The 12,141-nt window shown below is 58.8% G+C and overlaps 1 protein-coding gene across 1 annotated transcript in view; it reads left to right on the top strand.

The window, feature by feature from the left end:
• The window catches only part of NFATC1 (nuclear factor of activated T cells 1), a gene marked incomplete at both ends in the record, with an annotated part of 62,829 nt that extends 52,050 nt beyond the window's left edge, over positions 1 to 10,779 (top strand). Inside the window, 2 exon segments of the mRNA NM_214161.1 lie at positions 469 to 601; positions 10,432 to 10,779. Coding sequence (NP_999326.1) covers positions 469 to 601; positions 10,432 to 10,779 — 481 coding nt within the window.
• Positions 10,780 to 12,141: the final 1,362 nt, after the last annotated feature.

Here is a 12,141-nt window from a genome sequence, read left to right as displayed (position 1 = left end):
TACTCCTCCCAAGTCCACTGGGCCCGGCTCCCCTGTCCTCTTCAGTTGGAGGGGCTGTGACACAGCCCCTGTCCCCAGCAAGCACTTCCCCCGAGTCTTTGTTTCCAGTGGCCTGCAGGTCGGTGACTGTGGAGTTTGTCAGCCTCCTAAAGGTCGTGATCTGGTTTGGGGGAGAAGGTATGGGGTCTTGTGGAGACCCCTGCCTGGGAGCCCATCCACTCATCACTGGCCTCTCTCCCAGACTGGGTTGGGGGCATCTTTGGAGAGGCTCCACCTCCTCCCTGCATGCAGCACCCAGCTCCCCCCGGCTCTGGATGTGCGGAGTCAGAGGCCTTCCTCCCCGCCAGCTGCTGGTCAGGCGAGGCGTGCCTGCTGAGCGTCCCCCACTGCTGGAGGGCCCCATGCTCATGCAGGGGGCTCTGCGTGTGACTCTCACAGTCTCCCTTCTGTCTGCCACTTCCGCACTAGAATTCCTTGGTGGTCGAGATCCCGCCTTTCCGCAACCAGAGAATCACCAGCCCCGTCCAGGTCAACTTCTACGTGTGCAACGGGAAGAGAAAGAGGAGCCAGTACCAGCATTTCACCTACCTGCCTGCCAACGGTAACGCTCTCTTTCTAACCTTAAGCGCCGCGAACGGACCCGTGGGGTGCTTTTCTTAAAAGACGCTGTCGCTGTAAAGCAATGCGGTCGTGCTCTGCGCTTCAGCTGTTACCGTCCTGTTGGCAAGATCATCTGTTCCTTTCCCCAAAGGGAAGCTTCGGTGTATTTTTCTTTATCCCTGTTGGGGTGGGGACTGCACTTGGGGATGACCCTGACCATTTGCTGGCTGTCTGCAGCTGTGCAGTGGCCAGGGAGGGAACGTGCAGCCCTCTGGGCCCAGCAGCTGAGGTGGCCTTGGTGTGAACTTGGACTCTGCAGGTGTTTTAAGTGGAGAAACAAATACTTATAATTATTTTGCAGGTGCCTTTAGAAATAAACCCTTGCTGTTAAGCCTGAAGGCTGGTGGCTGATGTGTCATTAACTAACGTGAACGATTTCTGTACTCAAGCTCACGCCCGGCAAGATGCTCTTCATTGAGTAATTATGTCTCCTCTTGACTGGCAGGCTTTCGCTCCCAAACCCCTTTGTGGGACAAAAAGCACCACATAGAGACGGTCCGCTTACGCTAAGAGGGGCTTCTTGTCCTCAGAAAGGCCTCTTTGCCCTTCAGCTTTGTAGGTGTTTCTTAAGGAAAACGCCAGTGTTTGTTGCTTCACCGGGAACTGGTAGGTGTGCTCAGATCTGGTGCCTGTGGGTCCCCATCACCTCCTCTGGGCAGGCAGGGGACGTGTCGGGACAGGGCCACGTCCTGAGTTAGTTGTGTTGTGTGTGAGCGCAGCTGCGCCCACAGTCTGGTTACCCTGTAGCTTTTGTTGTAAAACTGAAGAGATTCACATAATCTCTGAGGCAAGTCCTACACTAAGAACTAATTGCAAGAGCAGCCAGGTTCTTACCTTTGTAAAATCAAGTTATTTTCAAAGGCTTCAGTTTTCTCTGTTAACAGCAGACTAGGTGATAGAAAGCCCCAGAAAACCCACAAAGGTATCAGACAGTTAGAATTAACTGTTTTTCGGGTGTACTCTAATCATAACTCTAGGTTTTGAATAATGTGGTTTTGTTGTAAAGTCACCATGGCGTGAGCGCGTACATGGACAGAACTGCAGCCGGGCCCATGGCCGCAGCCCGTTGGCAGGAGTCCTCCCCCTCCTGCTCCGAGGCTCCTCCTCGACTTGCGTGATCTGTACCATGCACCTCGAGAACTCTCCCCTTTCTTCAGAAAGGGCTGTGTACCATACAAAAGGAAATAATCAGGCTTTATTTGAACATGTAATGATCATGTCCTAATTAAAATGCAAGCACGGTGGACTGAAAATTGAATGTTTTAAAGACCCGGGGCTTATAGAGAAAAACACGCTTCCTGACGCAGTTTAGAAAGTGGCTCTAACCTGGTTTTCTACAGTTCCTGCTCCAATCTTTCCTCACACTCACACTGACCCCCAGCGTCAGGGGGAGAAGGACCGGTGCTGGAGCCATGCCCACCTTTCAGGTGGGGGGACCAGAGCCCCCAGACACATCACCGAGGTCGTGGGTGGGACTCTCCAAGGGCCGCTGTCCCCCTCCCCACAACCGTCCCCCAAGGGTCTGCTCGCCCCCTGTGCTCTGGATGACCCCCGACTCCTCTCCCAGCTCCACCGCATACCCTGTCGCCCGTCTCCGTGCAGTCCGGTGTAGTGGCCCAGCTCTCCCACCAGGAGAAGTTTGCGCAGCCCCCAGGCTGAGGCGTCCACACCGCCCTCCCAGGTGGCCGCGCCCATTGGACTCTGAGCTCCTGAGATGGGGCCCCAGTGGTCCTGACCCCGTTCCTCCATGGGAGCTGTCCTCATGTAGCTTAAAAAATAAATGAGTGAATGAAAAACCGGAACTTGAGTTTCCAGTTTTAGGTTTGGTGTTTTTTCTCGCCGTCTTTACCGCCTCTTCAGCTTTGGTTCTTCATCTTCGCTGGTCTGAGCAGGTGGTGTGGCTTCAGGGCGGGTGGGAAGGGCCCCTCCTTGGTCGCCTTCCCACATCTTGTCTCAGCTCCATTGTCACCTGCCTCCAATGTTTCAAGTTAAATGTTGATTGTTCAGCCTAGAAGAAAGTCCTGCACAGGAGCTTCTGGGCTCTCGTGGCCAAAGTCGTGGCTGCTGGTCTGCACGGGGCCTGGGACAAATCAGTTCCTTTCCCACTCAGGGGCCCGTGTTTGAGGGGGGAGTTTCCGGTTGCATGTAGGACCCCTGAGTGAGCAGCACGGCAGACTGGAAGTTCCTTGCCCCACCCCCCCCCACCCCCCACCAGCCACCAAGGGGCAAACCATCAAGACATTTGGGGCGATTCCAGCAGAGCTGCAAACAGCCATGTGCAGCCCAGGAAAGTTTTCCTGTGGTTCTCGCTTGTCACTCTCTTGGTTTAACCTGCTAACGCAATCTGAAGGAAGAACGTCCCATCTCTCCAGTGGCAATGACGAGCTGTCACAACAGGGACGCCGCCTGAACAGTTGCATTCCAAGACTTCCAGCACAGCAGCTGCGGTTAGACAGCTGGCAGCCTGAGCTGTGGGAGCGGCTCCCGGGTTTGGAGGAGGATGGCCGTCACTCCAGCTGTGTCCCCAGGCTCATGTTCCTAATGCTGCCCAGTGCCCTGTGGACAAGCAAGGCAGGGGTGGGAGGGCACATACCCACTTCTGACTCCAGATTCATGTAGCAAAGCCAGTGTGTTCTTAAAGTGAGGAAACAAGGTGTGGCCAACGGGTCTGTCTCTGCTCCTGAGATGCGGTGAACTATTCCCAGCAGAGCCTTTGTTGGCACCTGGGCCCCTGCCCACCTGTAGCTGTCGGCTGTGAGGGTCCTGGAGCCTGGCCGGGATTGGCCAAGGAAGCCCTGGGGACATGTGTCCGCCCACATGCTGGATCCAGCTTAGCTTAGCCAGGTGGCTGGCGTCAGTGTACAGAGCCCATGTCAGCCCAGCAGCCTCATCTCCAAAGCAGGTTTACCTCTTCCATTGAGCAACTGGCTTGCTTAGTCCCAAGTTCTTTGAGTTGCAATTTAATTCCAGTGTCATTATCTTCCCTCTGTCAACATCCATGCTTGATGGCCACTAGGAAGCTCCTCACTCTGCACCTGCCCGCAGCCCTTGGCCCACACACTGCCTGGCTCCCCTGAGCCAGGCCTGCCTGGATGCCCACGTGCCCATGCCCCCCATCTCGTGGATGAAAGACAAGGCCCTACGAAGTCAGCCACTGACCCCAGACAAACCACAACAACGCAGAGTGGCTGAGAGTAACGTGGAGGCAGGTCCTGTGCAGACCCTCCTGTGTGTCCAGGACACCCCTTCCATTCTGCTTTTTGAAAACGGGGGAGCCCCACTTCCCAGCCCCCCACGTGGGGCAGCAGCAGTGCTATGGCCTTAACTACAGGGAGCAGCACCTCTATTCTTGAGAAGTGTGCCTTTGCGCCCACGAGTATGTGCGTGTGTGTGCTGTGCACGTGCCCGTGCGAGCGTGCTGCATGTGTGCACAGAAGTGTGTGCACGTATGCTCAAGGGTTCACATGTATGGTGAATGTGCCCGTGTGTGTGGTGAGTGTGTATGCGTGTGTGCTCAGCATGAGGCACCTCCACACATCCTCGCTCAGAGCCTGCTGAAGCCATGGCTTCCGAGAACATTGTCGTCTGTGCCGTCCCGTGTCTTTCCACCCACGCAGGCCACACGCGGATGAGTTTTCTCACCTCCGTGCTGTGGCAGGAGCTGGGGAGGAGCAGGGGAGGATTCAGATGAGCCAGTGTCCACACCTGGGCCCCGGGCCCGAGCCTCACCTGGTCCCACAGCCCCCATGTATGTCCTGCACCCCCCAGAAGGATACCTGTGAGCGTCTGTTAGATCCACCTGTTGTCGTTCCCTTTTTGCAGTTGCCTGTACCTTGTACAACTAGATCAAGATCAATAAGGTGAGGGTGAAGGAACAACCGGCCTCCATGGTCCAGCTCCTCACGGCGTGTCTGGTCTGCACTCACCCATCTTGCGTCAGGTGTCCAGACTTAGGGGTGGGAGAGCCCCAGGCATGGGGCCGGGGGGGTGGGGGGCAGTGGAAACGCCCTCCCCTCTAACGGCCCACCTGGCGCCACACGACAACACCCACCTGGGATCCCCCGACCCAACCTTGGATCTGCAGGGAGAAGGTTGGAACAGAGATGAAAGAGGGAGCGAGTCATGGGTCTGAGCTGGCGGCAAAGAGCAAGAATGCGGTGCCCTTTCCACACCCCAGGCCTCCCTCTCAGAAACCACGGCAGCCCCCAAAACAATGGCACAATGAGTCAGGGGTGAGGCTGGACCCCTGAGAAGTCTGGGCACAGTCTCTTGACTCCCCTCCCCCTGGGTACCCTGGGCCCAGGGCTTGCTCAGCTGGTGGTCACACTGCAAGGCTCCGTGGCCTCCCAGCAAGTCACAGCCCTGGATGCACAGCTGCTTGGACACAAAGCACATGAGGGCAAGTCGTATACTCTTCAGATGCAGTTTGGGTGAATTGGGTGAAACCACAGCGATGCGTCCGTGGGCCTGCGTAATCTGTTCTGCCTGTGCTCGGCTACTAGCCTGAGCTGGGAGAGTCACATCCCCGCATAGGGCATCCGTACCAGCCGGCTGGCACCACAGATGGGGAGGCCATTCCCCTCACTCCCATGAGTGCCTACATTGGAGCCGGCCCATCACTTCACCACCTGAGAACCCTCTGCCACGTTGCCTCTGGTCCACCGGACACTTCTACAAAGGCTGCCAGCCCCTCCCCTTAGGGCTGCAGTGGGGCCCTGCCGTAATGCGCCCATGCCATGTCGTCAGGCTGGGCCAGTGTTGCCGTCACAACGGAGCTGAGGTCTCAGCAGAGCCTGTGCTGTTACAGCTGGATGTCCCCTCCTGGAGCCCAGAGCCTCGGCACCTGGACACCTGAAGGCTGACGCTGCATGGGGAAGACAGAACTTTTCCCCCATGGAAGAAATGCCATCCCTGTCCCATCACGCAATTTATGGCTCTGTGAGGCCCCTCGTCCACTGAGCCAGCCACCCCACCTGTGCCCTCTCAGCTCTGGCCATGGACAGAGTGGTTCAGGTGGCTGAGGTCACCACGCTTCCCGTCTCGTTGTTGAGCACATGCCCTGAGGTTGTCGCTGCTGGTGTTTATGTCTGCGGCTTGAGTGTCACGTCAAACAAAGGTCGGAATGATCCTCTTCTGCATAGGACGTACCCAGAGCTAGAACGGTTGAGGCTGTAAGCGAGGCCCTGCCATCCAGTGGGCTCAGCGCTCATGATATCCCCAGACGTCACTGCAGGGGTGCCCAAGGTGGGTGCCCAGACACCACACCCAAGTCTCGAAGCAGGAGGCAGGTCAGGTGCTGGCAGCGCCAGGCTGGGGGCAGCCTCCTCCTCCTGCTCCCGTCGCCCTTTCCTCACTGCGTCCCCCAGGACCTCCCCCTCTTAAACCCTTAGCTTCCTGGTGTCAGGGCCCCGCCGACCTCCCTGAGCCCGAGTCCTCTCCTCGTGGCCCATCTCCAGTCACACTGGGGGCAGGGCTTCAAGCCCCGCACTTGGGGATTGGTTCATCCACAGCAGTGCCCTGGGCTCCACTTTGCCCTGCGCCAACCCCAGGCCTCTGAGTGGGAAGAGGGGACCCGCGGCTACTGCTCTGACTTCTCCACTTTCCGTCTCTTAGGTAGGGGTCACTTCAGGAACGCAGGCCTGGCAGTCGCAGATGGGTCTCAGGGCCTCGCCCAGTGGGTGCCTGCGGGGCTCCGACTCTGTTCCCACCTGAGGGCTGTGGACACCCCCTCGCCCCAGGTGTGGCCGCGTCTACCTGTGTGCGCAGGAGATTTGCCCCTTGTTCAGAAGGACATCTGCTTTCTCGCTGCGGCTTCGGGTGGGCCTGCTTTTCTGTGTTCATTGCCTCTTTATTTCTCCTCCGTCTGTGTCTGGATGCGGTGCTAGTACTAGTCTGTAAGACACTGCACTCTGGGGACACAGAGTTGCTTGGTGTGCCAGTTGTGTGAGGTGAATAAAGTGGTTGGGTTCACGAGGTGCTGATGCTCCAGGACTTAGTCCCAACATCTTCCAGCTGCCTTCCCAGGGTTGGAGGCCTGGCCCAGATGACGCTTATGGCTGCACCACTGGGCCTCACCCTTCCGATTATGGGGGACCCCGGCTCCCCCTTTCCTGTGTGGGTCTCTCTCCCGGCGCAATCCCAGGGCCCAGGTCTGCTCTCGGGTCCACACCCTCTGCCTGGGTCAGGGCCCATCCTGGAACTGCCCTGCCTGGTTCAGAGTCGCTGGGGTCCATCCACCTCTGGCCCTGGTTGAGCAGAGCCCCTTGGCACATAGGGTGGGCATCATCTGGGTGAAGCGCACACAAGTTCTCTCCCCAAGGGAGCCTGTCGAGGTGGCCTTGTGCAGACAACTTCGGAAGCGAGGATCAGGCCCACCGCGTGGGGGCAGGGGATGGGGACAGGGGTTGCAAAGATAGGGAGGATGTCTGGGCTGAGGAGGCCCAGCTGGGCAGGTCACCCAGAGGTCATTCTGCCCGCACAGTACCCCGAGGCTGGGAGGGTAGAGTCCGGTCTGCTGTGACTCCTGCCCCATTTTGGCAGGAACTCTGGGAAAGGTGACTCTCCCCTCGAGACATTGGCTGGGTAGGCCCACAGAGGTCCCGCAAGACAGTTTTGCCGAGACTTTCCCAGAAGGAAACCCCAGGGCGACGTGGGAGTTAACGCCGGTATCACCGGGTGGCTTTAAACCGGTTGCAAATGACAGGCGCTGAAGTGGCCGGCCTCCCCCGCTTGCGCCTCCACTCTGCTAGCCTCCCAGGCCGCTGAGCATGGCCTGGGCCGCTCGCTCTGGCCCCTCGTGGCAGGTAAATCACGCCCGCTGGCATTTCCCGGCAGCTGTGCTTGCGGCTGCACCTCTAAAGTCGGCAGAGCAGACAGGGCAAGAGTTTTTACAGAGCTCAGGGGACCCTTTACGAAAGAGGCGAGTTGGCCCTTGTGCTGGAAACCCAGTGCAGTGCAGAGAATCCCACTAGGGTTTTAATTTAATCTGCCAGACACATACATTTCTTTAAGATCGTGAACTCTGAGTGTTAGCACGCTAATTCAGAATTTAACCTTTGCCGTTCTGGACACCAGGTTCTGCATAGCATCTTTCAAATGGGAAGGACTTCTGTTCCACCAGGGAATGTTGGTTTGTCGGGGCCGTTGTTAGCAGCATCTGTGCCCCGTCAGGAAGCCCTGCCTCTCAGAGGTGGGGTCTTCCAGGTGCTGCCTTGTCCACTGTCATCTGTGGATGGTTCTGGTGGGAGCTGCATCCTGGAGGCCCAGACTTTCTGCCCCAGAGAGCAGGGCTGCTTCTGGGAGAGGCTGTCTTGCTCACGGAGCTTCAGCATCAAAGATGATGGCTGCCTTCAGACACTGGGCTTTGCGCATTTTCTGTTACACACGAGGGCACCATCTCAGTCATGGCTTCCTGGGCCCATTTTCCCCGCCGCTGCCTGTGGTTGGGGGCCATGTGGGGGCTACACACAGAACTTGGGCCTGGCGGGACCCTCTCCCGGAGGTGGGCTTGGTGCAGGTGGCTCCCAGGCTAGGATGCAGGAAATCTGGTCTCAGGTGTACAGATCACAGAGGGAGTGCCTTAACTTCACAGGGGCCACCAGATGAGCCACAAGTGCTTCTGCACAAGCTCTCTGCTGGGGGCTCAGACTGGCCATGCTCCCTGTGCTGAGTGCATGCTCCTCCCCTGGAGCCTGCAGTCACTGCGACAGGACCCATTCGGATGGGGGTCCCCACACCCCTCACAGGAGGAAGGTGGGCCTCTTCCAGACCCTGCCCTGGTAGGCACGTGCCTCCAGGAACTCATGTGGCTGTGCCGGGAACCTGGCCCATGGGTGTTGCCCTGACAAGTGATCCATGCAGAAATCAAATGCCACCCTGAGGACCCCTGGCTCGTGTCGGTGTCCTGCCTGCGGCCATTGGTATTCCCCCAGAATGCAGTCCTACTAGAACCCGAGCTCTCAGGCAGAGCCCTGGCCAGCGGTGCTCTCGAGAAAAAATCCCTTCCTTGGTGAGGACCACAATGTGGCGTGGGCACCAGGGCAGCCAGGCCAGGCACACACACCTCCCCGACTGTTCATGGGGCTCTGGGGAGTCAGCCCGGCTGATGGAACCTGCCCCCCCACGGGATACCTGGTGTGAGGACACCCTGTGCACTCTCCGTAGGCGTGCCTGGCCCCAGCCGGGCTGGACTCGTCCTGTCCAAGAACAAGGGGACACCTGGGCTCTGGGCCATGAGGCGGCATATGTCCTCCAGTGCAGGCCCCAGTGACGTTGCGGCAGAGCTGAGCCTCAGCAGGTGACAGAGAGGGGCTCTGTCTGCGAAAGGCAGGGCTGCTTCCCTTCCTACTTTCCAGCCATCCATGGCGCCTGGGAATCCTGGTGCCTCCCTGCTCAGAGCAAGGAGGACACGTCAGCAGCGGGAGGACTGATTGGGAACAGGGACGACAGAAGTAAAGAAAGCAGTTCTGCTGGGAATCCCTGCAGGCTGAAAGCTCAGGACCTGGAGGTTCTAGCAGGTTTCGTGCTCTTGCATCAGTTGGAGGGTCCCTGGGTCCCCACCACCAGCTGCCGTGCTGCCCAGGCCCTGCAGGCGTGCTTCAGGAGGGCCCACATGGGTTGTCTGCAGGCATCCCCGGCCCTAACAGGGAACAGATGTGCCTCCTTGCCAGCATGAGACCTTTGTTAAAGCAAAGCAGCTTTCGAAAGAGTCTTTATTTATCTAAGGGGGAGACCACGGCCACATGAAGGCCCACAGGCTGGGCTTAAGGAGGGGCGTTCCCTCCACATGGCAGCCCTGCCACCAGGAGTCCACAGCACACACCCACAGAGAGGAGGAAACGTGGGCAGGAGGGTCTGAGGGCAGCTCATCACCCACCCTGTCCTTCACAGCAGCACTGCTGTCGTGAACTTAGACGTGCTCTCGTTATCACTCTCAGAATTTGACCACCAAGGTGTGTCGTGTGAGTGGGCGTGGGAGGCAGACCCAGCGAGAACACATAGGACATCGGCGGGGGCAGGAAGGGTACGTAGTCGACATGGAGCCTAAGGCCCTATAGAGACCGCAAGGCGCACCTGCTCCTCTTCCTCCTGACATGCCTGGAGGAGAGTCAAAAGGGACCCCATCCCCTCACCCGCCCCCAGTCAGGCTCTCTGCACCTCACTCCCTAGCGAGGGCAGACAGGAGAGCGTTCTGAAAGCATTTCAGGAGCTTCCGAACGTGCCCAGAGCGGATCTCGGGGTTGTGCTGTTTCCAGTGGAAACAAAGCAGGAAGGAGGAATGGCATTTTTGCTCATGTAAAAGTGTTTTCCCTGTCTGGTGGCTGAGGGCTTCCCTCCTCCACAGACAGCTGCTTATCTGTCCTGCTGGACTGCTGTGCCTGCTCACTGCCATCGCACTGTGTTCGCGCTCCTTAAATGTGCAGACGTTTATCAGATAGGGAGTCGGTAGCAGCAGAAATGCAGTAGAGCGTCCAAGGGAACATTTTCGCTTTGATTACTACAAATCCACGGGCCCTTGGGTCCAAGGCTTCTCCTGCAGTTTGCAAGTGGGTTTTTACAGCACATTAGAGCTGGGGGCGAGTCCAAGGAAAATAGTGCTCTCAGTATCAGAACCAGCTGCAGCTTTCTGGAGCCGATGACTCACGCCTTCTTTTTAATTGGGTGGGAGCACCAGGCGGGAGACATAAGGGGCCTCTGAGGGTATCAAAGCAGCAGGCTCACCCCTCGCGTCCATCTGCAGCCCCTGTTTATCTAACTGTCTTCCTCCCGCAGCTCCAGTCATAAAAACGGAGCCCAGTGATGACTACGAGCCTGCCCTCACCTGTGGACCAGTGAGCCAGGGCCTGAACCCGCTCACGAAGCCTTGCTATGGCCCGCCACTCGCCCTGCCACCCGATCCCAGCTCCTGCCTTGTGGCCGGCTTTCCACCCTGTCCACAGAGAAGCGCCGTGATGTCTCCGCCACCCAGCGCCAGCCCGAAGCTCCACGACCTCTCCTGTGCCCCCTACAGCAAAGGCATGGCCGGCCCGGGCCACCTTGGACTTCAGCGGCCAGCCGGAGGGGTCCTTGGAGGCCAGGAGGCACCGAGACCCGGGGGCCCACATCCCGGCGCTCCCCAGCCACCACCCCCCGCCCTGCTGCAGCCACAGGTGAGTCCACAGCCTAGCAGCGGCTGCTCCCTGGGGCGCCAGCCAGCACTCTGTCCCCACAGCCCCTCCACTGCACTACCGCCTGGTACCCACGAGCCAACCTGTCCGCAGCCCTGCAGCCCAACACACGCCCCCGGGATGGGCCACCAGCAGCACCAATCTTCGAAGGTTCTGAGAAGTGAGCCAGCCGCCCGGCCCCCACCGCCCGAGGTGCGTGAGGACAGTGATCATAGTCTGGCCCCCATTCCCATAACGGTCAAGAGAGAGCCGCGGGAGCTGGACCAGCTGGACCTGGATGACGGTAAGTGCCCGCGGGCCGGTGCTTCGTGTGGCCAGGAGTGTGCCCAGCACCCCGCGTGTGGAAAGCACCTGCTGCTGTTGGCGGCACCCAGTGGCCGGCAGTGTCAGCCGCCAGCCAGTGTGATGCATGGCCTACCTGTCCATTCGGCGTGGGGACTCTCAGGGAGCATTGTCCCCATGCTGACACCATGGAAAACCCAGGATGCCCAGGTGTGTGGACGGTCGCCATACAGGTATGGCCTCGCGCCAGACAGATGTCCTGTTAGGAGAGGGGCCACCCTGGACATGGCCTCAGCACTGGCTGTCCTGTGTCTTAGCATCTGAAGGGCTTCTTTAGCTGAGGGAACAGATTTTATGTGGCAGTTACCTGAAAGTGAGAGCGTGTCACCCTCACATCCTGTGCAACACCCAAGCAGGTGGTGGTCTTGCTGGAGCTCAGGGGCAGACAGTGAGGACCAGGTGGCACCCTGGCTGGGACTCAGATCCTACCCCCAGCCCCATACAGCCCCGGCCCCCTCCCTGCAATGATGTTTAAGGTGACATAGAACAAGGGGCCAGGCTGAGTGGGGAGAACACCTGAGTCCTCCCTGTAAGTGATAGCTGGGGACACCTCCCTAGAGTGACAGCCAGGGACACCTCCACATAGAGTGATGGCCGGGGTCATCTCCATGCAGAGTGACAGGCAGGGACACCTCTATGAGAGGCTTATTCTCTTTCCTTTGGGACAAAGAGCCATGGGCCCCCTGACCAGCTTATTAAGAGCTGGATCAGTGCTCCCGTGGGCCTAGCCTCCTGTTGCGGCACAGCCTGTTTCTCTAGGTGTGGGTTGTTTCTTGGACTCGGGTACAAACCAGTGCCATGGAGCTGGTGCCCAGGGACCTGGGTGCAGGACAGCCCTTGGCCTCCAGCCTCTCCGGTCATACCACTGCAGTGGCTTCCCCAGGCATGTGGTGCCTGACTCTCTGGAAACACCACCTCGGCCTCCCAGCCTCCATGGCTCAGGCAGCTGAGCCTCCTTCACTTTCCCTAAAAT

The sequence above is a fragment of the Sus scrofa genome, chromosome 1 (assembly GCF_054392235.1).
Source record: "Sus scrofa isolate SSC_HxYL_T2T_F1_AM1 chromosome 1, Sscrofa_HxYL_maternal_Yorkshire_Landrace_v2.0, whole genome shotgun sequence".
NCBI lineage: Eukaryota > Metazoa > Chordata > Mammalia > Artiodactyla > Suidae > Sus > Sus scrofa.
The sequence above is the reverse complement of the archived record's forward strand: the minus strand, read 5'-3'. Positions and strand labels throughout refer to the sequence as shown.